Here is a 25,938-nt window from a genome sequence, read left to right as displayed (position 1 = left end):
AGGGAGGGACTGGGAGCTTTGTTTTCCACCCTTTCCCATTAGCACATTAACAGGATTTTGTTATTGGATTAACTGATTGTCACCTTAAAAGTCACACAGGAGAGCCCTGAGGGAACGAGGTGCAAGGCAGAGAACTCTCAGAGAGTAAGAGTCCTCTCAGGAGAAGGCTTGTCACAGTTACAGGAAGCAGGAAGCCTGGCTCTGGATAAAAAGGCTGGATTTGGTTAAGACAGAAGATTGTTTTCTCTGCTGGTGAAGTGACACTTGTTATTTAGCCTCTGACATATGACTGATGTCCCTGAAAAAAAATGAGCACATTACTAGATATATGATGTCCAAACCAAAGGTGAGAATTCAAATGACCTGCCAGAAAAATCTCTGAAACATCACACTCAGTCCTTCCATAATCATTACTAAAAACCTTGCTCCTTAGAGCTTGAAGCATACAACAGTGAACAAAACAAAAGGTCTGCTTTCATGGTACTTGCATTCTAATGAGGACAGAGTGGTGACAAGTAAAAATATGACAAACAGGAAGATAATTTCAGAAAATGTTAAATGATCTGAGGACATAAAACAGAGCAGTGTGGCAGACAGCAGACAGAAGAAGGCTGTCTGATGAACACAGAAACAGAGTCTGAATACAGAGAGCCACAGGAAGTTCTGCAGCCTCAAAAGGGCTCTCCATGTAGGAGCAGCAAGTGCAAAGATCCTGTGACAGCTCCATTTGAAAGACGCATTATCTGCTAACTAGTCAGAGGAGTGGCATAGAAGAAGAAACTAGTCAGAGGAGTGGGATAGAAGAAGAAAGCCCAGAATCTTCCCTCATCGAGAATATTTCAAGAAATGCTGCAGGATAGAGATTCTATCATTCATCTTTGTGTTCCTCATCGTTTGCTTAGTGTCTGACTAAGCAGTTGGTCAGTAATAGGATTGAAGATGAGGAAGGGACTGGGGAAGGTGAACAAATCCAGGGACTTTCATTGAGTCAGCTTGTTTTTAATTTAACAAGCAATAAAACAGGAAAAAGAATTGAGCCTGTATACCAGGTCATTGTGTTTACTAAGCTGGGAGCTGGGTTTCAGGGGAGGGGTCAGGACAGAGCAGTTTTTGGACAGGTGGGAAACTGTCTTCTGGCAGGAGAAGCAGACTGAATTCTAAGATTGGTGACGCCCCGCCAGACTGCCAAGAGGACTCGGGAAGTGCTGTGCATACAGGAATCCAAGAAGTAGGTTTCGACTGACTTTAAATGCCAGGCTAAATTACCCTCCAAGTGATGGGGAATCATCAAAGATTTCAGAACAGGAAAATGATGTGTTGGAAGCGGTGTTCTTGGCAGATGGATCTGATGCCCATGCATGCTCTGAGGCAGGAAGAGAACGTAGAGGAGACTCAATCAACGGAGCAGATTCTGGAGGGAGAGGCTAGGCTGGAGGCGGGGAGCAACTCCAAGAGGCATCTCTTAGAAGCACAGGACTTGGCTTTGAGTTTAGAAACATCAAAGAGACGCTGAGGTGTCTAACCTTGGAGCAGACTGTACAACAGTGACCGAAACCTAGGGAAGCTGAAGGGGGAGGCGACAGCTACAGGGGCCTCTGAGGGACACTTTCCACTGTGTGGGCTACAGTGGTTACCACCTCTCACCTCAGACAAGGCTGGAGGGCCAGGCACAGTGGCTCTCATATCTAACCGCAGATAATCTCTTTTAATGGAAGGATTTGGTGTAATTTTTACTTCCTTTTTTGTGCTTTTTGGAATTTTTCAAATAATTATTTTAATTCCTCACAGACTCCCAGAGTCTCGTTAACCCTTAGTAAGCCATCACTCCTGATTTATTTTCTCCTCTCATCCCCAGAGAAGGGGAAGGAGGAAGTAATCATTATGGGGCTCTCTTGGGTCCCTGGAAAATACCTAACAAGAGTTGACTCTCTCCCTGAGTGTGAGTCTCCAAACTGGGTGTGGGGTGTCTCCTCAACAGGCCTCTTTCAATTTCTCCCCTATTGCAACAGTTTTATCCTTTAAAGACTCAAAAAAAAAAAAAAAAAAATCACACATTTAATTTTTAACCACGATTGCAGTGCCAGGCTTGGAAAGACCACCTGTGGGATTTTTGTAGCTGAAATCAGCCCAGCCCAGACCCTGAACTCTAGTTATACAGACTAGAAAAAAGCACTCACTCCACAGCAGAGACACCTGCATCCATGCTGGGCTCTGTCTCCTAAGGGCTGTCTTTGGGTACCTTACTAATTTCTCTCTTGTCAACTTTCTCATCATGAAAATTGGAGATAATAATAGCATTTATCTTCTGCAGTTAAGGGAATTAAATGATAATGAAAGGCATTTAGTAAGTGTGCTCTATCATTAGTATTAACAAGAACAATAAAATAATAAAGTTTTACAACTAAACTTTGTCACCTGGAGGCAAGAATGACATTAATGAACTTGCAGCTTGGCTTCCATTAGGGTCATGTATTTCCCTCTCTACTTCTCCCTTCTGAGTGGAATTTTCTTTTTTCCCCAGATGAACCAAGAGCTGGGAAAAGACCTAGAATCAGGGCCGGAGGCACTGCTTCTTGGCTTCCTGATGCTCTGTTCTGCCAGTTAGAGCTGAAGCAGCTTTAAGCAGATTCCTGCATCTCATGAGTCTGTCCTTTCACCTATTAAAAAAAAGAAATGGGCAGCGGCATAAGCACCTGCCTTGCAAGCATGTGGCCGTGAGTTTGATCCCCAGTACCGATTTTAAAAAAAGCCAGGCGTGGTGGCTCACACCTGTAATCCCAACACTCGGGAGGCTGAGGTGGGAGGATCACTGTGAGTTCGAGACCAGCCTGGGCTACAAAGTGAGCTCAAGGCCAGCCTGAACTGCATAGTGAGACCCTGTCTCAAAAAAGACAAAAATAAAAAAAAAAAAAAATGGGCATAATCATGCTGACATCACATTGTGTGTCAAGGGGTCAGACTATGCATGGTACAGTGCCCACTCTGGGACATGACCATCCTCCATCAGATTTCCAGTTAGGCACCAGCTCCTTCCTGCCTGACCACTCCATCCCCACCTTCCAGACTGTCCACATTCTTCCCAGCCCTAAGCCCTGATGGTTTGGGGTGAATCTTTTCGGCCATGCTCTGGAGGGCAGAAGCAGGGCCAAGGTCTCATTATAAAAGCAGCCTTGCTTGGGGCCTGAGCCCTGAGGGCCTCCTAGAAGAGGTGGCAGAGGCAGCAACTCAGCAGCCCTTTCTCTGTGGCCTCTTCTCAGAGCTTTCCGAACTGCAGCTCCGAGGCTGCTCAGAAAGACTTGTTTCCTTCTCATTGACCATGGACTAGAAGAAAAGCCCTGCTGTCCATACAGGTACATTGGTCAGAGAAGGTATGCTCCTCTCTCCCAGCCCCTACCTGCCCCTAGGTTCCAAGTCCTTCCCCTGTGGACCAAGAGAAAGGCCTCTGCTCCACCACCCTGCTGCCCAGAGCCATTTCTTTCCCACTGACCCAACAGTCCACTCTCCACCCCTGTACCTGCTGTTCCATCCTCCCAGCGAACAGAAGCCCTGAGGCTCAGCTTTGCTGTTCTGTCTCTAGCCCCCACAGGCAGTCTCCATTCAGGGAAGGGTCCCAAGCCCCAGGCAGCCCTCACAGGTGCTACCCAACAGAGGGACCTCCCAGCCCCACCCACCCACCCACCAGTCCTGTCATCAAAACAAGCAGTGAAGGAAGAGACACACATTTTAGAAGACCAGCAAATAGGGAGGAGGAGCAAGGGGGCTGGGCGTGGTGATGTACCCCTGTAATCCCAGCACTCAGGAGGGAGAGTCAGGAGGACATCCGGGAGTTTTAGGCCAGTTTGGGCTACACCAGCAAGCTCAAGACCAGCCCTTGAGACCAGTCGCAAAAAACAAAACAAAACAAAAAAACACACATACACACAAGGAGCAAGGGGCACAGAGCATCTCTTTAGGCAGTGCTGAGACCGAGGAAGGGCGAGGAGGCAGGAAAAAGCCCGCCCAGGAAGGAGACCAAGGGGACCCGCTGGGTCACACAGGCTCAGGGGAAGGAAGACAGAGTACAGGCCCAGCTGGGGGAGCTCTGGGAGCCCACCGAGTATTTGGTTTCTGGGTTCAGGAAGGGCGACAAGGGTCATGAAGCTGAGACGGCTCATGTTCCCAGACCGAGATCCACAGAGGGGAACTAAACTCTTTTCCAGAGACCAGGAAGGGTCTCTCCTGAGCCCTGGGTCTCTCGCTGTCTGATTACCTTTCTCGGAATTGGGAGGGGGTGTCTCCATGTCTCTGCATCTTGGTCTCGCTCTCTGGCTCTCTCCCTCTCTCTGTCCCTTCCCCTCCCTCTTCCCACCCCTCTAAGATAATTTCTTGGGGACTCTGCCTTGGGGCTCCCGCTCTCCAGTGTAGGAAACCTGACCTTCATCATCTGTTTTTTATATTTTGGAAATGTCAACTTCACTTCCTACCTGGGGAGGTGGGGGCGGAGGAGCAGGCAGCCTGGCCCCGCCCCTTCCCCTCGGTTTTGGAGTCAGGCTCCGCCCCCTGTGCCTTGGCGGGGAAGGCAGAGGGCGGCTCCGCCCCGCCCCTGCTGCTGGCCACTGCGCCTTAGGAGGCGGGGCCTGGGCTCTGAGCCACGGCCTTCCCTCCGTAGTTCACCAAGGGGCAGTGGACAGAGGGGCCACCTCCCCAGCTCTGATCAATTGCTAGTTTGCTGACTTGGGAAAAAGTACAAATTCCAGGTCCAGAGACAGCCCAGGAGGCGGAGAGATTTCACCAGCGGGACCCAGGACAAAAAGTGGCTCAAGTCATTTCTGCCTCTAGGCAGAGTTACAGCCAACCAAGTTGCCTAACATGTTGTCACAGATGTTTATTTGTTTAAAGTTACTAATACTACTAACATATTACACATACTAGACTGAGGGCTTATCCTATGCCAAGCTTTTTTCTCCCATTTTATCCACTCAGCTTTATGTGATAGATGTAGAAGGCACCCTTACATCACCACGCACTTTTTTTTTTTAGTACCAAGAATCAAACTCAGGACCTGCACTTGCCAAACAGGAATGTGCCTCTGAGCTATATCCCTGGCCCTCTAATTTCCTAAGTGTACCCAGGCTGGGCCTCCATTTGCCATCCTCCTGTTTCAGCCTTCCAGAGTACTGAGATTACAGGCATGTGACCCTCCGCCCAGCTGAATCCCATATCCTAAAGGAGAAAATTAACAGAGAGAGGGTGACTGATTTGCCCCAGGAAATGCAACTGAGTCTGAATCTGATTCCAAGTACCTAGCTTTTAAAGAAAATAAAGCCACAGAACGCCAAGCATACAACCCTCCAGACTCCAGATCAGTGTACCCCAGTTACAGATGCCTTAGCTCTAACTCACTGCTTTCTAGGAGACCTTGAAGATGGAGTGTAAAGGCTGGAAGAGGACATTTCAAGGAGAAAGTGGGACAGACAGCACTGATGGGAACAGGTAGATAAAGAGCAGCCATCAGGCGAAGCACAGGCAGGAGGCCAGGGTCTTTGACTTTTCCACAGAAAAATGATAAGGGCAGTACAGGGCTAGGTAGAGGGCTGTGATCAGCTAAGAGGCCTCAGGGCCAGTTCAGTTTATCCTCCAGGTTTCTTGAGCAAGAGACACAGGCTGGAAGGAAAGGGGTTCAGTACAGAAGGCTGCCAGAGGTCAATACCATTCTGCACTGCAATCCAGGTGCCGGGACAACCTGACCACACGTGGCAAGAAGGTATCTAGGAGACACTTTCAAAGAAATATAGCATTTTGGAGTCTGGGCCATCTGCTTCTTTCCCAAGCACTCATATCCAAGTCAGTGTTTTGAAATATCCTAGGTCCAAAGCCCTGAGCCTTATCATACAAGCACAGGTCACCAGTCTGAGGCCTGAGGCATTCTTGGGGACGGAAGAGTGTCTGGGATAAAGGTGCTAGCATGAAAATAGCACCACGGACCCTGAGCCCACTCTGGCCTGTGAGGCCTTGGTCGTGGACCTTGCCTGGACTTCAGGTGCATGGACAGACATATACTGGGAGTCTGCAGTAACATACCATAGTATTTCATGCCTTTCAATTTTTCAAAATGATTGTACTTCTTGGGTGGCACCAAACGAAAAAAAGCAAACAAGCAAAATTTACTTAAGAATTGCCAATTCAGGAACTCTACTCTGCTCAGAAGATAAACCCCTTTGTTTCAGAAGCCAGAAACCTGTTTCCATCTCATATCTTATGTGCCAGGATATCTGAAGGTGGGCATGGAAGATAACAGCTGAAATGCCTTTGTTCTTGTGGGTAAAGCTCCTGCTTAATGAGCCTCTATGCACATCGTGTATACTTTACATAAAGGCCTGTTTCTCTGGCCCTTATGTGCATTGAACTTTCAAACCATAGCAGACACATTGGCTCTTGGCAGAGATATCATAGGAATAAGAATCTAATTTCAGAACATGTTATTATAATACCTACAGGATGTGTAATGAACTTGACAATGTTGACGTCCTATTCACTAGCTCTGAGCTGAGACTCAGCGATGCCAAGCCCTGCCCCCAGAGACTTCTCCAAAACAGAAAAGCAAGGTAGGCCCCAAAGAAAGTTCTTCAAGGAACTTTCTCTCCACATTAGCTTCCTAGCCCATTGAGATGGATGGCTGAGTAGGTGCTCCTATTTATCAAAAAATCTTTGGAAGGAGGACACAGCCTATCTTAGGATGGCAACTGTTCTTCCCAGAAATTTCTGTTCCTCCGCAGGAGAGGAGACCCTGGAACAGGCAAGGAAATGGCAGCCGTATCGGGGTCACAGAGACAGACAGGCTTCTGCTGACTCAGCAGGGCAGGGGGTCCTCCATTGGTCCCACTCCCCCTCCCCTGGGGGGAGGGGCTGAATTGGACAGGGGCTGAGTGTGAGGGAAATGTTTGCTGTTTGCTGCTGTTCCCTGTTGACTTTAGTCAGTAGCTGTGTTTACAAACCCAGGTTGGTTTTCCCAGCACAGTTAATTAGACCAGAGACATCTGGTGGAGGGCTGGGGAGGGCATCTGCTCAGCGCCCCACCACCACCATCACCATCACCACCACCACCACCACCACCACCAACACACACACACACACACACACACACACACACACCCCACACACCCTCAGCCATGTGCCAGCACAAGGCAGGGAAGCTAAACAGGAACAGACTGGGCTCTGGACTCCGCCAAGCCCAAAGCTCTCAAGGGAATCTCAGCCTCCCGCACCCTGCTTTTCCTGTGACTGCAAAGTTAGCGTGGGCCACCACTCGCTGTGTCTTAGACTAAGAAGTCAGAGCTGGAAGACCAACCTTAGTGGGCTCATAGGCCGATGATCAAGGACTTGGCCCTGTCCTCCCTCCTTCCATGTCCAAAAGAATTGGGCAGAAAATTCTGTCTCCTTCCTAACCACAGAGGTCCTGCGTTTAGTAGGAATGCCAGATCTTTTGGGAAAATCCCCTCTCTCTGGATACCCCTCCCCAGCGAGTCCCTGACACTGCAGGCGGGGAGAGATTAACCCGTGTAGCGGGGAAGGAAGTGCCCAGAGCTGTACGCGCGGACACAGGCCGAGGCGGTAGGGAAGCGGAGAGCGCGAGGGGGAGGGGCGGCGGCTCCTCTCTCCCTGGAGCGGGGAGCTCACTCCAAACAGCTGAAGCACTGGCGTGTGAAAGCTCCTCAATTAGCGCTAATGATGCAATCAGGGAGGGAGGAGGAGGGACCGGCCGTTCTGGTGGAGTCCGCGCCAACTTACACGGTACACGCTCCCTTCCTGGGACACGGTGGCCCCTTCGGGTACACCGATGCACACAGCCAAAGGTGTGCGTGGGCACAAGTGCACTCTGCATATTGTTAGTGCTCCGTGGCTGACTCGTCACACCTTGGGGATCTGCAGGAGGGAGGGTCACCCGTAGCTGCATTCTGAGCGGGACAAGGACAATCAGAAATCTCACAAGTGATGGTATAGAAGGAGAGGTGCAGGGCATCTCTAGAAGCTCAGGGTTACTCCTCCGAGCCCAGAGTTCCCGTCCCACGCGCGATCGCAGGTGCCGGACCGGCCCCGCCCGCCTCCCTTCACCCCAACCCAGAACCCCGGGCTGGACCGCGAGCCGCCACCGCAGCCCCGGCCGCGAGGGGCGAGACCCACGCGCATCGCCCGCGCCCGGGTCCCGCGAGGCAGCCCTGGCACCGCGGCGATCCCCACGCCGGGCCTCCGCCGCTGCCCCTCCCGAGCCGCTGCCCGCGGCCGCGTCCGCTCTCCCCGCCGGCCGGCCAGCTCCGCCGCCGCCGCGGCCCCCTCCCCGCTCCCGGCCGCGCTCCCGGCCGGGCCGCCTCCGCGCGCTCCCCAGGCCGGGCCGGGCCGGCGGCGGGGGAGGTCCCGCCGTCAGTCAGCGCGGAGGGCCGGGCCGGCGGCCGGAGGGGCGGGGCGGAGCGCGGCCGGGCCGGGCCGGGCCGGGGCGGGGCTGCGCGGGGGCGGCTCCGGCCTCTTAGGCGGCGGGGGCAGGGCGGCGGGAGGCAAGTGTCAGGCCGATGCGCCGCGCGCCGGGGGCCGGGGCCGGGGCCGCCGGGGCCATGCGCGCGCGCCGGGCGGGGGGCCGCCGCGGAGCCTGAGCCGCGGGCCGGGCGGGCCGGGCCGGGCGGCGCGGGGGAGGGAGCGATGCGGCGCCGGCGGGCGGCCGTGGCCGCGGGTGTCTGCGCGTCCTTCCTGCTGGGCTCCGTGCTCAACGTGCTCTTCGCGCCGGGCTCCGAGCCCCCGCGGCCCGGCCAGCCCCCCGCGCCCTCGGCAGCCCCGGGCCCGGGCCGTCGCGGGGCCCGCGGGGAGCTGGCCCGGCAGATCCGCGCGCGCTACGAGGAGGTGCAGCGCTATTCCCGCGGGGGCGCGGGGCGCGGGGCCGGCCGGCCGGAGCGGCGGCGCCTGATGGACCTGGCTCCGGGCGGGCCGGGCCTGCAGCGCGCGCGGCCCCCGCCCGACGGCGCCCCCGGCTGGCCCCCGGCTCCCGGCGCGGGAGCCCCCGGCCCGGGCCCGCGTCTGGGCTGCGCCGCGCTCCGCAACGTGTCCGGCGCGCAGTACGTGGGCTCCGGCTACACCAAGGCGGTGTACCGGGTGCGCCTGCCCGGCGGCGCCGCGGTGGCGCTCAAGGCGGTGGACTTCGGCGGCCACGACCTGGGCAGCTGCGTGCGCGAGTTCGGAGCGCGGAGGGGCTGCTACCGCCTGGCGGCCCACAAGCTGCTCAAGGAGATGGTGCTGCTGGAGCGGCTGCGGCACCCCAACGTGCTGCAGGTACGAGGGTGGGGTTCCGAAAGGGCTCTGTCTGGGAGCGCCCCGGCCCGTTCCTCGGGCTGGAAGAACCCCCTTGGTCTCAGAGACGGACTGCCAATGTTTATGCCCTGGTTAAACTAGGCTGAGACCCACACTAAGTGGCTTCCCACTGTGCCAATCTGACTCTCTGGATTTCTCAGTTTAAACACATCCTTTAAAGACAGAGATTAGGATAGGAAGGTCCAAAACTCCAGGGTTCAGACAGTGGCTTGGAATCTGGAATCCCTCTCCTAGCTGGAGCTAGGGTACTGAACACCTGAAACCAAAATTACCTCAAGTCAAGACCCTGTACAGCATCTCTACCAGAGTCAGCTGCCCGCTGCAAGCATCAGGGTTCCCTTTCTTGATGGAACCTGAACCCCATTTCTTTCACTTTCCAATGGGTTGAGAAGGGCTGAAAGGACCGTGTGACAGGTGTCATTCCCAGAAAGTACTCACCGCACCCAAAAGCCATAGGCAATGAGTAGGAAAGTTGACAAGAATATACAGTCTTTCCTAAAGCTCACCCTAGGGCTCCCCACTTGAACCACTGGGGAGGCCTTAGTGTCTTCAAACAGTGGACAGAGGGCCTAAGGGTCTGAATGTGGGAATGTGTTTGGCCAACAGATTGGAAAGTTGAGAAAGCCAGAGACCCAGTTTCCTACCTTCCCTGTCCATGTGGCAGGGGGTAGAGGGAGATGAGACTTTTAGTTTGTCCTCTCCAAGCAGGACTTAAAGCTGGGCTCTTAAAATCCCAGCACTGCCGCTGTACACCTCATTTCCTTTCTTCCTGGCCTCTGTCCTTGAGTTTGCCTAGGAGGAGAAAAACGGTTCCCTTTGCACATATCTGAGCAGACAGAGAGGGAAATCTCTGACTGTTCTTGGCCAGGTGAACTTAGGGTCTCTGTAGACATCTGTAACAAATCATGTCCACACTTCCCACCTCTCAGGCCACTCAGATTCACTCACCCTTCTGTGCCTAGCAGAACTGCCTAGAAACCCTGGTGTCTGTCCCCTCCTTCCTCAGGAATGAGACAGGTCCCCAGGCCTGGAGAGATGGGTGGGCAATTCAGAATAAGAGATAGGCCAGAAAATTACTTTTACTTCTGGTGACTATCCATGTCCCCTGGACATCCCCTGCATGGCCAGACACTTGACAGGGTCCTACACTGGTGGCAGGAGGTTGGGCACAGTTGACCTTGTGTTTGGTTACATCTGGCTAACGGCTGACACTGTATCCAGAGTTTCAGGGAGCATCTGGTTCCGTGTCCATTCTTACTGGGAGGATCTTGTTCTCTTCATTTCCCAGGGACTCTTGGGAACTTTCTGGAAATGCTGGGGTGTCAGCCAGATTCTGAAGGGGTGGTGCAATCTTGAATGACTTAGCAGGATATTGTTAATTCATTGACTTAGGACCTCCTCTAGTAGGACAGGTTTGATCTCCGGAGGTGCCTTTCTATGTCTTCAGAAACTTCCTCGCTGATCTCACCAAATGCCCTGACAGTCATCCAACTAGCCCCCCAGCAACTTACCACAGAGTGGTCCTCATCTGTAATGTCCAGCTCCCGGTGCTGAGGGCATCACAGGAAAAGAATGCCAGTGGAAAAGTGTTCCCCTACCAAGGCAAGGCCTGTCTGGGGTTGGCCACATTCTTATAGGGTCAGAGGCTGCAATTAGCTACTCAGAACATAAGAGTTGCTAAAGTAGTTAGAGTCCTCACAAAAGGAGAAAACTGAGGGTTCCCCCGTTGTGTCTCAGGAGCTGCTTTTAGGGTACTTGACCCCTTGGACCCCAAGCTACTGTGCTTCTATCTTCCTGGGCTATGGGCTGTGCCACCCTTATATTTAGGGAAGCCCACGGTGTGGCTCCCCTGCTCCAGATGCTTCAGCACCAGTGTGGCTGGTAGTAGAAATCGTGTTGTTTCAATACTTTTTAATCATGTAAAACTTCATGATCATTTAGCTGCTGAACTGAGGAGGAGCAAGAGAACATTCCTGGAGCTCCCAGTCCCCCAGGCCACGAGCCTCCTTCCCCTACTCTGGGCTGCCCAGAGTTGAATCTGGGAGCTCTAATAGCAAATGCATGGCCTACAGGGAACTGCTCCGCATGTGTTTTGGTCACAAGGGACTGTCTGGTGAGATTTTTCTGTCGTCTGTGAGCCTCTCCATCTTACCTTACACGTGCATCTCTGCACATGCATGCATGCACACACACACACATGCACACAGGCAATCCCTCACATGATAAACGCCTCTATAACCCAGGGTCAGAGGCCCGAGGGTCTCCCCCCACCCCAGGTCATTCTAGGGGCTCCAGGCCTCAGATGGGGCCCAGGCCTGCTCCAGCCCAGATTCTGATCATGCTAGAGTGTATTTCTTCTGCCAGACAAACAAAAGATGTGACTGAAATGCTCAGCCTCACGCTTCCTGGGGGGGTTAATGGTGTCTTTTTATTTTTTCCTGAGGGGTGTTGATTAATACCTCGTTAACAGCGCATTTAACGACCTCCGGGTGTTTAATAACCTTCAGAAGTTTCCCACAAAGGCTCAGACTCTGGGCACGAAAATGAGAACCAGGCTCCAGGCTGCTCCCCGTACCTTCCCCCCACCCTACCCAGGTCTGGGGCCTCCTTGGGCTGATGGGGGTTGGGTAGAAGAGAAAGAGAAAAAAGAGGGTGCCCAGAACTGTCCCCTGATTCCCCAAGTCGGTGGAGTTGTGCCTTCCGTCCTGTGGCAGGACAGGGACAGCTGGTTCCAGGGAAAGAGCACTGTAGAAACATTCCTTCCTTCCTGAGGAGGAAAGGGCGCACATGAGGGCCTGCAGCCGGCTGGGAACACCGTCAGTGTTGGCTGGAGGGGTGACAGTGTGCAAGGCCATCTAGCCTGCCGGCTCAGTGCCCCCCCACTGCCACCCCTCCACCGCATAGCTCTTCCCTCTCTAGTCAGGACTGGACAACTCAGCCTTTGTGTACGTGCCCCCCGGGGTGCTAGCTGTTTGGAGCCCATTCTGAGGCTTGAACTGCTGGTTCCCTGTGGCCACTGGTGTAGGGTGTGAGTGACAGTATCAGGCTGTTCTCTCTCCAGCTGGGTGGTACTAGACCCCTCCCCTGGATGAAACTGGGTAGGCAGCTCATTGTGACTGTACCCCAAGAAACTGATCTTCCCTGAGAGCTGTCGCTCACTACCAGTGCCCCCTGTCACATCATCCACCCACATACACAGGGAACTCCCAGGGTTGGCCTTTTTGCTTTTCCTCCTGCAAGCCCCACACAAAACAAAAATGAAGCTACGAGAAGGTGGGAATGATGAGAAATATTATGGGATGGAAACCAAAGGGAGGTGTGATAAGCGCTGGCTTTGCACAGCAAACAGTATTCTTGGAAGGACCGGGCTGTTGAGTATGAGTGGCATCTCATCAGCCCGGCTGATATCCTAGCTGCTGTACTTTTTGTAGTGTGAACTTGTGCAAGCAACTTAACCTCTCTGAATCACTTTCCCCACCTGAAATTAGAGGTAATAGCCCATCGTGCCCATTAGGGTGACTGTAAGAAGTGAATGTTGCATGTAGTGTGTTCAGCACAGTGCCTGCCACCTGCTTAACACATGGTGGCCACGCCTGCCCATATCCCTGAAAGGCAAGAGGTAGAGGGCTGATGGACTCAGTGGGAACTCTGGCTTGGGGAGAGAGGGCAGACTGCTCAGGCAACGCCCTCTATTTCTAGCTGTCCTCAGCTGAAGCAAAGACCTAGGGGATGGCCTGAGGGGCAGAGCCCTTCTCTATCCCCGCCCCCACTCTGTGACCTAATGACCTGCCCTGGGTTTCCCCCAGCTCTATGGCTACTGCTACCAGGACAGTGAGGACATCCCGGACACACTGACCACCATCACGGAGCTGGGCGCCCCTGTGGAAATGATCCAGCTGCTGCAGACTTCCTGGGAGGATCGATTCCGAGTGAGCAGGGAGGAGGGCTCCTGAGTGGGATGGTTCTCCTTAGAAGGCCAGCCTTCCAGAGCAGCTTGGACTCCTCCTCAGCAGAGCACGAGGGAGGGAGGCAAGGCGCAGGCTGCCTCGGCCCTTGGCCAAAAGGTTAAAAAAGGAAGCAAGACGCAGAGGAGCTTGGCACTCTGTGCCCTGCTGTCCTTACCACACTCCACACGCACATGCCACTGCAGGAGGGCCCATCTCTTGGGACCACAAGTCACCTTAAGGTCAGCTCAGCCCTTCCTCTGTCTCTGTTCGCTGAACTGAAACTCTCAAGATGCAGCTCAGGGGAAAAGATTTGATATCTCCTGTTGCTATTTGCCACCGACTCCATATTATTTGTAGGGTCAGGCCAGCCTGTGGGTTAATCAGTTAGAGTCATTAATATCCTCTTGAAAGCTGTTGGGCTCACCTTCATTGAGCACTGAGGCTTAGGGAACAGAAAGGCTGACCCCTGAGCTAAGACTGCAGCCCCAAAGGGGAGCTCTTGGAGAGTCTGCGGGCCTACCCAGCCCCATGCCTTTCTTCAGATCTGCCTTAGCCTGGGCCGCCTCCTCCACCACCTAGCCCACTCCCCGCTGGGCTCAGTCACTCTGCTGGACTTTCGCCCGAGGCAGTTTGTCCTTGTGGATGGGGAGCTGAAGGTAACGGACCTGGATGATGCACGTGTGGAGGAAACGCCGTGTACAAGCAACACCGACTGTGTACTTGAATTTCCAGCAAGGAACTTCACCCTGCCCTGTTCCGCCCAGGGCTGGTGTGAGGGCATGAATGAGAAGCGGAACCTCTACAATGCCTACAGGTGACCTGCTCTACCCACCCAGGAGCCCCAGTGAGGGCAGGGGGGCCCAGAAGGGCACAGCTCAGGGAAGCCAGCGCAGGGTTCAGAGAGGGCACAGACTCAACCTTGGCCGTGGGAGCCCCAGGGGCAGAGAAAGGTTCCTGCCGCCCAGTTAAGAGGGAATGTTCAGGCTTCTGAGGGTGAAGCTAAAAATAGACAGCTCCAAGGAGAATCTGAGTTGGAGGGTGGCAGCTGGAGGCTTCTTAAAATAGTGCTGGCCTCAGGGCCTCAGGCTGGTGGGACCAGCTCTGTCCCTTCCCATCGGGCCCTTGACCTCTTTGAAGCTCCTCACAGCTGAGAAACCCCAATTCTGGGACTCCTCTGATGCTAGGGGTCAGCCTGGGGACATCGTGGGCTGGACATCAAGGAAGAAGAGAGAAACAGGTCTTGGGTCTCAGTTTGATGTAAAGTAACTGAACATAGCTGGGTCCAGACTTGTTCCCTAAGTCTGGTATGCCCTGGGGTATGCCTAGCCGCTGGGACTGCAGAATCAGGCTCCCTGGCCTGAGGCTTGGAGTCAGAGAAGGATGTGACTCCAGACACTGTGTCCCTGAGCCCCTGGTTCTTCTCTGCCACAGGTTTTTCTTCACATACCTCCTGCCCCACAGTGCCCCACCCTCCCTGCGGCCTCTGCTGGACAGTATCGTCAATGCCTCAGGTGAGCCTCCCGTCCTCGGCTTCCCACTACCTGGCCATCGCCCAGCAGGAGTAAGGTCAGGAATGATCAGAAATCATCACTGTCCAGGCCAGCATTAAGTAGGAAAGTCCCTCCCCAGGCCACCAGGGAAGGAGGCCAGGCCCTGGAGGGAAGGAGGGGAGGCAGCTGGGACCTGCTGAAGGCAGGAACCCAGGCAACTTGTCATAACACACCGCACTCTGCAGGAGAGCTCACCTGGGGGGTGGACGAGACCCTGACCCAGCTGGAGACAGTGCTGTACCTGTACCGGAGTGGGCAGTATCTACAGAACTCCTCAGCAAGCAGCAGTGCTGGTGAGTGGCCCCAGCAGGGAACCAGGAGGCGGGGAACAGTTAGGCTGAATGTCACAGTGTCTCTCTAGGGATCCATCTGTTCAATGGATCTGTCTAATGGGCTCACTTGGAATGATACAAAGACTGTTGAGCCTTCATTTTGAGGTCCCATCTCTGGCCCAGCTAGAGCAACTATATTATTCTACCCTCTGGGGCTATGCGATTTATTCTTGGAGCCTCATTTTTCTCATCTGTGGACTGGGTTCGGTATTCCCTCACAAAGTTCTTTTGGGAATTAAGTGACAGGTGAGGTGTGTAAAAGCAATTAGCACACTTCCTATTACACAGCTGGAACACAATGTATGTTTACTTCTCTTTCCTTCCTCTGTACTCCTGGGGCAAGGAGGGCAATTGGAGGTGCAAGGGGCCTCACACTGAAACCAGCCCCAAAACAGGCTCTTCCAAAGCAGAGGAGGATTTTAGCCACTGGCTACCAGCTGTGGTCCCTCTGTAGAAACCCTTGGGTTTAGCTGTGGTTGGCAGGGGACAGTGGTGGGCAACCTCTGTATTCAGGGAGCCCTGGCCAGTCTTAGGGGTGGGGGAGCCCTCGTTAGCCCTGTAAATAAAGTTTAACGAGGTGAACAATGGCTGGCTCTGTCCCTGAGGACGTAGTTTATGGGGCCATAAATCACAGCCAGCACTGGACTTTGGTCTAGCCCCTGGCAGGAGAAGGAGGCTGGAGGGCGGGGTGGCCAGGGGCCCAGGGCTGCCGTATGATCAGCCCAAAACTGGGGCTCCCCGAGCAATGGGAAGCACGGGGTGAACTAGAGGCCTTCCGAAGAGCCGCTTCCTGACTGCAAAGCGTCCTCAGAGCCTCTGTAGCTCTCTTTGAATCACAGGGACAGCTCAGCCTCTTCCCAAAAACAATCCAGCCATGGATGTTTCACATTTCTCGTGCATTTGTGTGCCTTTAACCCCAGAACCCCCTGACTGCCCCCAGGCCTATCTAAGCAGCTAACCTAACCTATCTCCTCAAGGCCAGGAGAAAGTTTGGCTGAGGATATTCTGAACTGTGCAGCTCCAAGTGGGATCTGCACATTCACAGGGTCAGAATCAGGTTAGAAATACAGGTTCTCGGGGCCCACCCAGACCTCTGAATCAGAATCTCCTTTTAACAAGAATCCCTAGGGATTCTGATGCATATGTTTGAGAAGCCCGGTTCTGCATGTTTAAAATGCCCTGACTTCAGCAGCCAAGTTGGACAGCTGGTGGCTCTGTGGATGTGTCTGCCACTTGCCTGTGCCCACTTCTCCCCAGTGCTGAGTATGGGCTTGGTCTTAAATGGATGAGTAACCCAGTTTGAACAGCAGTGGCTGCCTGCATCTCCATGGTAGAAGTGCTGAGCATCAACCTTCACTTAGAAAATAAGTCTTGTAGCCTCATTCAACAAGTGGCCTCGGTGCTCACCCTGGGCGCTCACCCTGGGCGTACAGGTCTTTCCTTTGCTCATTCCCACTGCTAGAGTACCAGCGCATCCCAGAGAGCACCATCCCACAGGAAGACTACCGGTGCTGGCCATCCTACCACCATGGCGGCTGCCTCCTGTCTGTGTTCAACCTGGCTGAGGCTGTGGACGTCTGTGAGAGCCATGCCCAGTGCAGTGCCTTTGTGGTCACCAACCAGACCACCTGGACAGGTGAGCCAGAGGGAGAAAGGCACCGTGAGAGAGGCAGCCGGACTTCCCTAGAGGTTGACAGGTAGGGATAGCCTTAGGAGAGTGGCCCTGCCTCCTGGGACAGAAGCATCCATACCTGTTATCTCTCACCTCTGCCCCAGGTCGGAAGCTGGTCTTTTTCAAGACTGGATGGAGCCATGTGGTCCCTGATCCCAGCAAAACAACCTACGTGAGGGCCCCTGGCTGACCTATGTGGGGACTCAGCCAACCAGCTGACTGCCCTCACCAGCTGGGCTTGCCTCCAGTGGGAGTGACATGCATGTCACCTGGGAAGCTCTGCAGACAGTGCTGACATCCCAGACAGACTGACGTGACCAGGACAAACGTGCAATAATGCAAAATGTTAAAATGTGAGTTTACCAGCCTAGATCTGAGACTGCTGGCCCCCAGGCCAGGAATCGGTGGTTGAGGGGCTGATGGCCTGTCTGGTGCTCTGGGGTGCAAGCCAGGCTTAGGCTGGTCTGAACTGGGACCGTTCCATGGGCAGCCCCATCACTGTGTTCATAGTATGAGAATGTAGCCAAAGCCCTGCCGTGACTGCTGCACATGCCGCGGCAGGCCGGGACTGCGTGAGGACAATCGGTCACAGAATGTCCTTTCAGCTTAGCTCTGTTCAGGAGACTTGGCGTGGGGGATGCTTCAGGATGTAGGTGAGCCCGTTCCCGGAGACGCTGGCTCTGGCCCCCTGACAGAGGATGCTCCCAGGCCATCCTGGAGGTCAGGAGCCAGGGCACACATGTCCAAATGAGCCAAGACTGGGGTAGAGGAGGAGCAGGTTGCTGTTTGAGCCAGGACCTGGGGTGGGGGTGAGGCTGGGGCCTTTCTGCCTCATTTGCTTTCAATGAAAGCCACAGAGCAGCCAAAACCAGGCTTCCCCCATCCTGGAGTTTGTATATCCAGAAGTTTTTATGCTTCTTGTTCATTAAATTGTTTATTTTTGTAAAAAAAAAAAATAAATCAGTTAATAAAATGACTTTTCAAGGCAAAAACTCTTCTCGGCCTTTTTCTTGGGCTGCGACATACTGATCCTAAGTTACGTATTTGTGCATAAGCCCACGAGTGTGTGTATGCACACAGGTTGGAGGATGATGAACTTTGGGAGTGAAATTCTAGTGGCAAACACTAAAGACACCAAAATGTGTCTTCCAGTCCCACTTCCATGGCACCCGCTTCCCACGTTGGCCCTCCCCATCAAGACCCAACAAAAGACACAGAGAATCCCATTTCCCATGAAGGTTTCCAGTTTAACACATCCCAGCATCTCTTATGCAAAGGAATCACAGCCCCTGGGCAGGATACTAGCCACCTCCACTAACTGCTGGGGAAATATATAGTTGAGGACAGAGACACTAGGAGACCCCGAGTAACCTCCAGCAGGTCACCTTTGTCTCTGCACAAGCTTGGCCAGCCCTCCACAAGCTCGTGCACCTTTCTCTGAAGTATGTGGAGAGCAGGGAGAAATGAACAACTATGGAAAGGCCAGCCCACTTCCTGAATTTCAGCAAGGAAGTTCTAGGAGCATATGGCTGCCCAAAGCCAAAAACAAAAGTTCAAGAGGACACCAAGGCTAGAGAAAGCCCCGCCAACCAGTGTAGATCTCACTTAAAACCCCTCGTGCTCTCTCCTACTCAACATTTGACTGAATTTCAGAATGTCCTCAAAGAGTTTAAGCCTTTGAGGGTTTAAAAAAGAATAACCAGCTTTATCTCAGAACTCATTTCTTCCTGAGCAGATGTGCTTGGTGCTGTTTCTCAGATGCAGGATGTCCCTGTGGCTCTGAGGAAGGAGCTGGCATTGGCTCTGGAGTCCTTACCACATGCCCCGCTGGGACCCTCCAGGCTGCAGCTCACACCACTGCCAGCCCAGGTCACACACCCTACGTCTTGTTTCTGGTAACAGTGGAGGACAGCAGGAGGCTCCGTGGAACCTCACAGACCACCTGAAAGCCTCCCACACTCAGCACCCTCCGCCCTCATTCTGCTGAGAGGGAGCTCAGTTTACAAGGGCTACATTTACCGCTGCAACATATACTGCCCACCCCAGGACACTGAGAATTAGATTTTTGCTTTGCCCTTGTTATCTTCCAACTGTCATCTAGCCTGAGGCGCTCTGAGGGCAGAAGAAACCATGTCATCAAGCTGAGTTTAGGGAAGTGCCAGAATTGATGAGAACCCGAGGGGAGGGGATTAAGGCAAGAAAATCAGTGGGGTCTCACAGTCCAGAGAGAAAGACCAGTTACAATCAACAGAGAGCCCCAAGGATCCAGGCAAAAACAGAAGACTAAGGTGAATCCAGACTAACATCAGACTGGAGAAGTTTCCAGAGGGCAGGCTTGTGGACAAAATGGAAAGAAGCAGAGAGAAAGAACACCTATCAGGGGCCTAGCTCTGGCCTCAGGTTCAACTGTTCCTGCTTTATCCAGCTGAAAGCAACAGCCCACATCACAGCTTCAGGCTGATCCAAGGGCCGTTCCCAGCCAGCCTGGAAGGACACCTGTGCAGGGACAGGATGGCAGGCAGAGGAATCTTAGTTAGAGACTCTTAGTCTTCCTCTAAGTGGGTGACAGACTAAAATGGACGTCCATGCGGCAGTCTTTGTAGAAAGACTCGCCCAACAGCAGCCGAAGGGACAGTAGACAGCTCCCTCCAAGTGTGCACCTTACCACGCACGCAGGGACCTCTTCCTGGCAGCAGAAGGCATTTGCAGCTGGCAGCAGAAAGGCAGTGGAGTGCCCAGAAGGACAGGGACAGTGAGTGTACAGGCCTGAAACAGTCATTCCTCCTCTGGGAAGGTCATCGACAGGAGCCACCTGTCTCCTGAGAGAACTTTCCATTTCTGGGTGCAACACAGAGGGCTAGGGAGGCTCTGGGGCCAGGCAGAAGTGGGCAGATGTTGGGAGCCAGCGCTAGTTCACCATGCGCGGCGGTCATGCGGCCTGTAGGAAAAGGCAAAGCCTGAGCTAAATTACCCCTCCCATCGAGTGAGCCAAGTTGGCGCCTGCTTCCTGCCCCCTGATTGCCCTGGCGACTTAAACAACCCGCTCTGTAAGATAGTCTGCCTAGCAACAACTGATGTTAGCCAATCAGCCCGCATCACGCGCTTTGAACTGATTGGCCACTGTTACCCTATAAAAGTGAGTGCCTCTCCCGCCACGAGAGAGAAGCACAGAGAGAGATAGAGGAAGTCCACCGGTGAGAAAGGACTGGTGGCAGAGCAGAGGCCTCGCGCGGCCCACGCGGAGACAAATAAAGACAAGGTTGCACACCGTCAGAATTTGTCGTGTGTTCTTCCTGCCGGCCGGGAGCGACACCGACAGGCAAGAACACTGGACACTGTGTTACCCAGCTGTGAGAACTCCCCTGAGCCTCTGTTTCCTCATCTGCAAATTTCAGATCAACAATATCTGCCTCGAGGGAAGGCTATGGGAATTCAGTGAGGTTATGTGCATAAGGATCTTCTCGGAACAGTGTTCCTCTGGGACCTGCCTGGAAAAACAGCTGGATCTACTGAGCATAGAGCACAGCTACAGTGTCTCTGCCTGTCCAGCCGCCCCCAACGGGAAGCACTGCCCTTGACCAGGGGAGGTGGGCCTGGCTCTCCAGGTCAGTGCCCTGGGAGCTGAGTGTATGGCAGAGAAGGAAGAGGATTAACAAGAAAGCAGAAAATGGTATTAGGAGACCTCAGGATAAAGTGCCCATCCATCCCTCATCCATGACAACGGCTTCTGGAGCCCAGAGTGTACGAGACCTGGTTGCCCCCACCCCTGGCTTCCAAGGCAGAGCCAGAGAAGACTTGGTGGTCTTCAAATGTAACAGGACTTGGTTTGGTAGGATAAAGGGCTGGGCTGCAACTGGCTGCCAGCCAGGCATGGCTGCCTTTGTGTGACTTTCTCACATAAGCCTGATGACAACTGGGAGGTGGGTGGTGGCCCAGGAAGTTGAAGAGCCAGGCTCCAACCCCAGACTGCATCTAGAAGGCTGCACCCCATCACCACAGCCTTTGCAACATCCCCCTGAAAATCAACAGAACCTGCAGGACCAATTATCCGCTCACACCCACCACTGCTTCCAAGAAGAACTGTCTTTGATGGGAAGCCACACAGGCAATTGAAGGACACCAGGTTCACCTCATTGGCATCATCCTCAAAGAGCGAGCGTGGCTCTAAAAACCTGACCTGGAGCTAGGCCCAGGAGCACATGCCTATAATCTCAGCAAACAAATGACAAGTTCAAGGCCTGCCACTGCTGCTCTGAGGGGGAACAATGGACCAAGGTCCATCTTAATATTACCTCGGAAGCTCTAGAGGCTCCCTGCCCACTGACGGGAAGTTCATTCTCCTACCCTATTCCAAGCACGGCCCTTGTAGCCTCCTGTCTTCCAGAATGTGGCCCCTTGCCTCTTGCTTCACCCAACCCAGCATCCGCTCACATACCTTCCTCTGGCTGCATTCCTGCCCCAGAATGTCTCTCTTGAGGTGACAAGATCTCCCTCTTCTGTCATCCAAGTCCCAATAGGAAACATCAGAATGAATATAAGATACATTGGCAAATTGGCAGGCACAGGGGGTGACTATGAATAGTGTGCTGCAAACTGGAGACCTGAGAGACTGAGTTCTTGTCATCTCTACCCAAGGCAGGGGAGTAGAAGCTGTCATTAAAACCTCGAAGGAGAGCACTGACGGAGTTAAGTAGAGAGAGCCAACTAGAGAAGAGAAACGATCGAGGCACACAGACAGGATGTACTCTGATTATATTCTCCTTCCTCTCTCCTCCTGATCTCCTGTCCAGCTCAAAACCAACTGGAAGGCAGAGGGCCAAGGAACTTGATGTGAGTTCCACAGCCAACAACCCTGAAGGCAGAGAGGAGCAGGGTGGAGGAGAGAAGAGGGGTGCACACCCCCAACTCTATGCTTGAGCCTTGCTTTGTCTTCAGATGAGGGCCAGGGGAGACTTCCTTTTTGTCCATCTGTCCCCCCCCCCACCCCAGTCCATTCTTAGGTGTTCAGCTATTTGTTGTTCTGTTCGAAGTAACACTTTGGACCTAAACCTTCAGGGGAGTCACCTACATCATGAACTCTGAATAGCCACCATTAACCCCAAGGAGGAAAAGCCTTGGCTATTGCATGGTGAAAAATATTAGATATTGCAGAAGGTTTGGGCCCTCCAAAGCACCATAGGACATAAACACATATACAGCGTATCTGTGCTACTCAAAGTCCATGGCGTTAGGGGGAAAGTATCTTAAAACGTTCTTGGAGGAGGGTAATAATGAAGACGTCATGTCATAGCACTGAAAGCTTTGAATCTGTCAGCCTCAAGAGTGAAGTTTTTTACCATTTTTGTCCAAACTGATTTATTTGCTCTTCATCATAAAAACAAGGTAACACTGAAATCTTCTTTATACTTAATGCTTTACTTGAGCTGCTTTTGACCCAGTTGAACATCTTTGGCCACCCACAAGCCTCCTGCATCTTCTGCAGCCTACGACCCTTTGTAGGTATTTCCCTAGGTGGAAAAACTCAAGGTCATCATCAAACCAAAAGTGTTCAACACATTCTCTCTTCTCCTAACTGATCTGGCCAGGAAATATTTCTCGACATAGCTGCTATAATAAATTCTGGTATACTGGACATGCTCCCTGCCTTTCAGGAGTTCACAGTGTCACTGGAGATGTCACAATGATAGACAAATGCGACAAGACAGTCTGTGAGATGTGACTATGCAGACATGAGGCCAATTTCCACCTTTAACCGTGAAAGCAAATGGACTCAATGGTCCCATCTCATGTCACTGTGGGCCAGTTAGCCTGGTCCCCAGGCATATGAGGGCCCCCCAGAAGCCTGCTGCCCAGAAAGACCGCTGTATCCTTATTTTGTATTTCTTACTAAGCCAGTTCCCTGTTTGTTCCCATTCTCCCCATTCCCATGGTGACTCAACTTCCACCGACTCTGCTGTGGCACTTTCCAGGGATTCTTGAAAAGTGTAAATACATTGTGCCTACTGTTTGTCCCCCTTATCCGTACACTTATTTGACCCTTCAGAGAGCTCTAGTAGATTAGGGAGGCTGGTTTCTCATTGGCAAAGGCAGGCTGCCTTTCCACAGGAGGGGGAGTTTGCTCAAGTGCTCCATAATCCTGCCCTTAGAGCTTCCTTTGACTAGTTGGTGCCCAAACAAAACTGGCGGGCCATTTCCCAGAGCCTCCTCTGGTGCCTTTAACAGCTCCACACAGGGGTCAATTTCAAGAAAAGACTCACCTTTTCTCCTTCCCTTCCATATTGATCTTATTTATTAGCTCCAGAGGGTTGGCAGGGAGTGGAGAGGCAAATAAAAATAAGTGTATATTGGGCTTTGGTTTCCATTGCTTGGAGATTTAAAGCACTGGTTGCATCTGAACTTGTACAGAAGGGAGGAGTGGGGTTATCTGTATCACATTTCATTTTATGACACACCACCTTGTTTACACCACTCTTTAGGTTGTATATAGGATATAAATTACCTTCAAATGTTCTGGTCTTATTTAGCCTTTTTTTTTTTTTTTGCCATCAATAAAAAAAATTTAAAGGCAGCCTTTGTTCTAAGAAATGACGATTGTACTTAGGGTGCAGAGATACTGTAATTGAGAAAGACAGTTTGTCTTGTATCTCAGCCTCCTGTATCTTTTTGAACTACTCTTTGATGCTGTGTGGATTCTTCTGACTCCACAGTTGAGCTCTGCAGCCTTTTGCAATTATTAAGAGCAAATGAGTTTCTTCTTTAAACACAGACCTCTGCTTAACACATTTAGGACTATTTGACTTGGGTCTCAAGATAGTGCTATTCCTGGAATGGACTTCACATGCTGAAATTTTAAAAAAAAATTTACCCACAATCCTGTCACATATGCTGAAATCACCCTTTTTTCCCCTATAGCCTCTCCAACAATTTGCTGAGATGAAGAGATTTCTAGAGGGCACTTTCGGGTTAGGAACTTCCAGATTAACTCTTTAATGCTTGAATCTTTGTTTAGAACAGTCATGGTGCTTCTAAAAATACATTTTGAATGAATAATTTAAATATGAGAAGACTTAAAAACACAGAGCTGCTCCTTGCTACATTATTTAGAATCACAATAAATGATAATTTTATGGTAACTGGTGGAAAAGTGGAAATTATGGTGTTAAAGGAACAAAGCAGGATAGAAACCCACGTATGTAACTATGCAAAAATGAAGGTAGAAAAGATTTGGAAGAAAAGATACAGAGCCAATCCTTTTGCAAGGATGACAAACTAGTTAGTGTCTTTCTCAAGTTATGAGGTTTCATTAATAAAACTTTGTTTTATTCAAATCATGGTTTAATGTATTGAAGGAGGAGCTCAATCTTTTTACCTAAAGTAAAAAGTAAGACCAAAATTTTCCATTTCATTGTGTAACCTTCATTTCAATTAGACTTGGGGAAAGTCAACCCCACTAACTCTGTAATATGCAAAAAGCAGTTGCTGCCTTAATAGACAAGTTGAAATCACAAATAACCATAGGAGCCAGCAGCCCAGGGAGTGGTGTTTCCTGGAGCCCTCTGGGCGTGACTGCATAGGTATTTCAGGGGAATCTCAGCTTTATGTGATCCTCCTAATTTGTGTATTTTGGGGGCCACTAGTTCAAATTCAAAATTAAAGTGAAGACCTGTGTGGGCCAAACAGAGCATGCCTACAAATTGGATTTGGACAGCTGGCACCCAGTTTGTGCTGTCTTAGCATAAAACCCCTTTCTGATGCCCTGGCCAGCTGCCTGATTTCCCTGTTCTCCTGCTCCTGTCCTGCCCCACATACTGCACCACTGTGGTACTTGATGAGGGTGACGAGGCAGAGTAGTCCTTGGAACACGGAAAGCTTGGGAACCCAGCTCTAGCTGGGGGGATTCTTCCTGTAAGCGCATGAAGGCTGGCAATATTTGTGGTATTAATTTGTTTCTCCGTCTGTCACTTACATTAAGTGTGGCTGTGAGGAATGGATTTGATGCTGTTCAAATATGCCCAATTTCATCCTTCAGCCCTTCACAGTTGTCACATGGTGCCAGCCAGTCCCAGGCTGTTTCCAGCTTGTTGTCAGTCAGACTCAGAAGCCAGGATGTTTGTCACTATTTAGCCTGACACCACTGCTTTGCCTGGCACCACTGCACATCTTCAGAAGACAGGCGTGAAGATATGGCTATCTTGGACCAGGCATGTAGCTCAACGATAGAGCATTGCCTAGGTCCTGGATTCATCCTAGCACCACACACACACACACACACACACACACACACACACACACACACACACAGTGAGAGAGAGAGAGAGGTCCCCACCTACTATGCTCTTTCTCTGTTCTTTGCCTCCCTCCCTCTCTATCCCTGGCAGGACCTTTGGTACCACATTCATGGAGAGATCTTACCTGCTGCCGCACTGGCACCTGCTTCCGATCCTTCTGAAGGGAGTCCGGGTAATCACTACTTCTGGAAAATGATACTTCTCTCTGCAGTGACCCTAGTGGCTTTGTCAAAGCAGATTTCCCACTATCCTGGGATATTTGGATACTTGACCCTGTCCTTACAGTAAAGTATAATTGGCAGCCCAGGACTGACCATAATTTTGAGCCCCTGATACACTATCTGGGCCCACAGAGATGATGTAATGTCCCTGTTCCTGTGAAATCATGGCAAATTGCATCAGCAGGCTCTTCTAGAAGCTTGTGCACTGACCAGTTAATCAGCAATCAATAAAAAAGCTAGTCCAGCCTCCCCCAAGTAGCTCTTTTGGTTTCCACATAGTGACCCGCCCCTTTCTTTCTCTATTCAGGACCTGCTGAGGTCACAAATGCCTCCTATTAGTTCTTAGTTTATTTTGGGCACTGCAGATGCTGCCAGATGTTTACTTTTAACGTGAGGAGAATTACACTGCTCTTAAGGCTGGGGGGAGGGGCGGGGGAGCACGGGGCTGCAGGGCTGGCAAGCCCCTCCACAGCCCAGCCACTGGGGGCTCTTTCCCCTCCCCTCCAGATGTGGCCCAGCCCCCACCCTGTATTGCCAAGTCAGCAGATCCACACTCTTCCAAGCATGGCCTTGCAGCCTCCAGAGCCCAGGCGGC

The 25,938-nt window shown here is 52.2% G+C and overlaps 1 protein-coding gene across 2 annotated transcripts; it reads left to right on the top strand.

Moving 5' to 3' along the window:
* Nucleotides 1-8,573: 8,573 nt before the first annotated feature.
* On the top strand, nt 8,574-17,826 carry Pkdcc (protein kinase domain containing, cytoplasmic). Of its 2 annotated transcripts, XM_005005058.4 has the most exons (7): nt 8,584-9,294; nt 13,140-13,262; nt 13,823-14,094; nt 14,712-14,791; nt 15,016-15,123; nt 16,625-16,798; nt 16,939-17,826. In XM_005005058.4, the coding sequence occupies exons 1-7, from the start codon at nt 8,671-8,673 to the stop codon at nt 17,022-17,024; spliced, it is 1,467 nt and encodes a 488-aa protein (XP_005005115.2). In that variant the 5' UTR covers nt 8,584-8,670; the 3' UTR covers nt 17,025-17,826. The 2 variants fall into 2 exon arrangements, with proteins under 2 accessions (XP_063085408.1, XP_005005115.2); XM_063229338.1 differs by lacking the exon at nt 16,939-17,826 and having other exon boundaries at nt 8,574-9,294; nt 16,596-16,773.
* The last annotated feature ends 8,112 nt before the right edge of the window (nt 17,827-25,938 follow it).

The sequence above is a fragment of the Cavia porcellus genome, unplaced genomic scaffold, assembly GCF_034190915.1.
Source record: "Cavia porcellus strain 051 isolate PalLab524CR breed Dunkin Hartley unplaced genomic scaffold, mCavPor4.1 scaffold_1, whole genome shotgun sequence".
NCBI lineage: Eukaryota > Metazoa > Chordata > Mammalia > Rodentia > Caviidae > Cavia > Cavia porcellus.
This window is presented reverse-complemented; position numbering and strand designations above follow the sequence as displayed.

What these genes read in the sequence shown, in the direction of transcription:
- Pkdcc (XM_005005058.4), top strand. Translation starts at nt 8,671, where the DNA reads ATGCGGCGCCGGCGGGCGGCCGTGGCCGCGGGTGTCTGCGCGTCCTTC. An exon ending in AACCTCTACAATGCCTACAG is followed by an intron (nt 14,095 to 14,711) that starts GTGACCTGCTCT and finishes TCTCTGCCACAG; the next exon opens with GTTTTTCTTCACATACCTCC. An exon ending in CTCAGCAAGCAGCAGTGCTG is followed by an intron (nt 15,124 to 16,624) that starts GTGAGTGGCCCC and finishes TCCCACTGCTAG; the next exon opens with AGTACCAGCGCATCCCAGAG.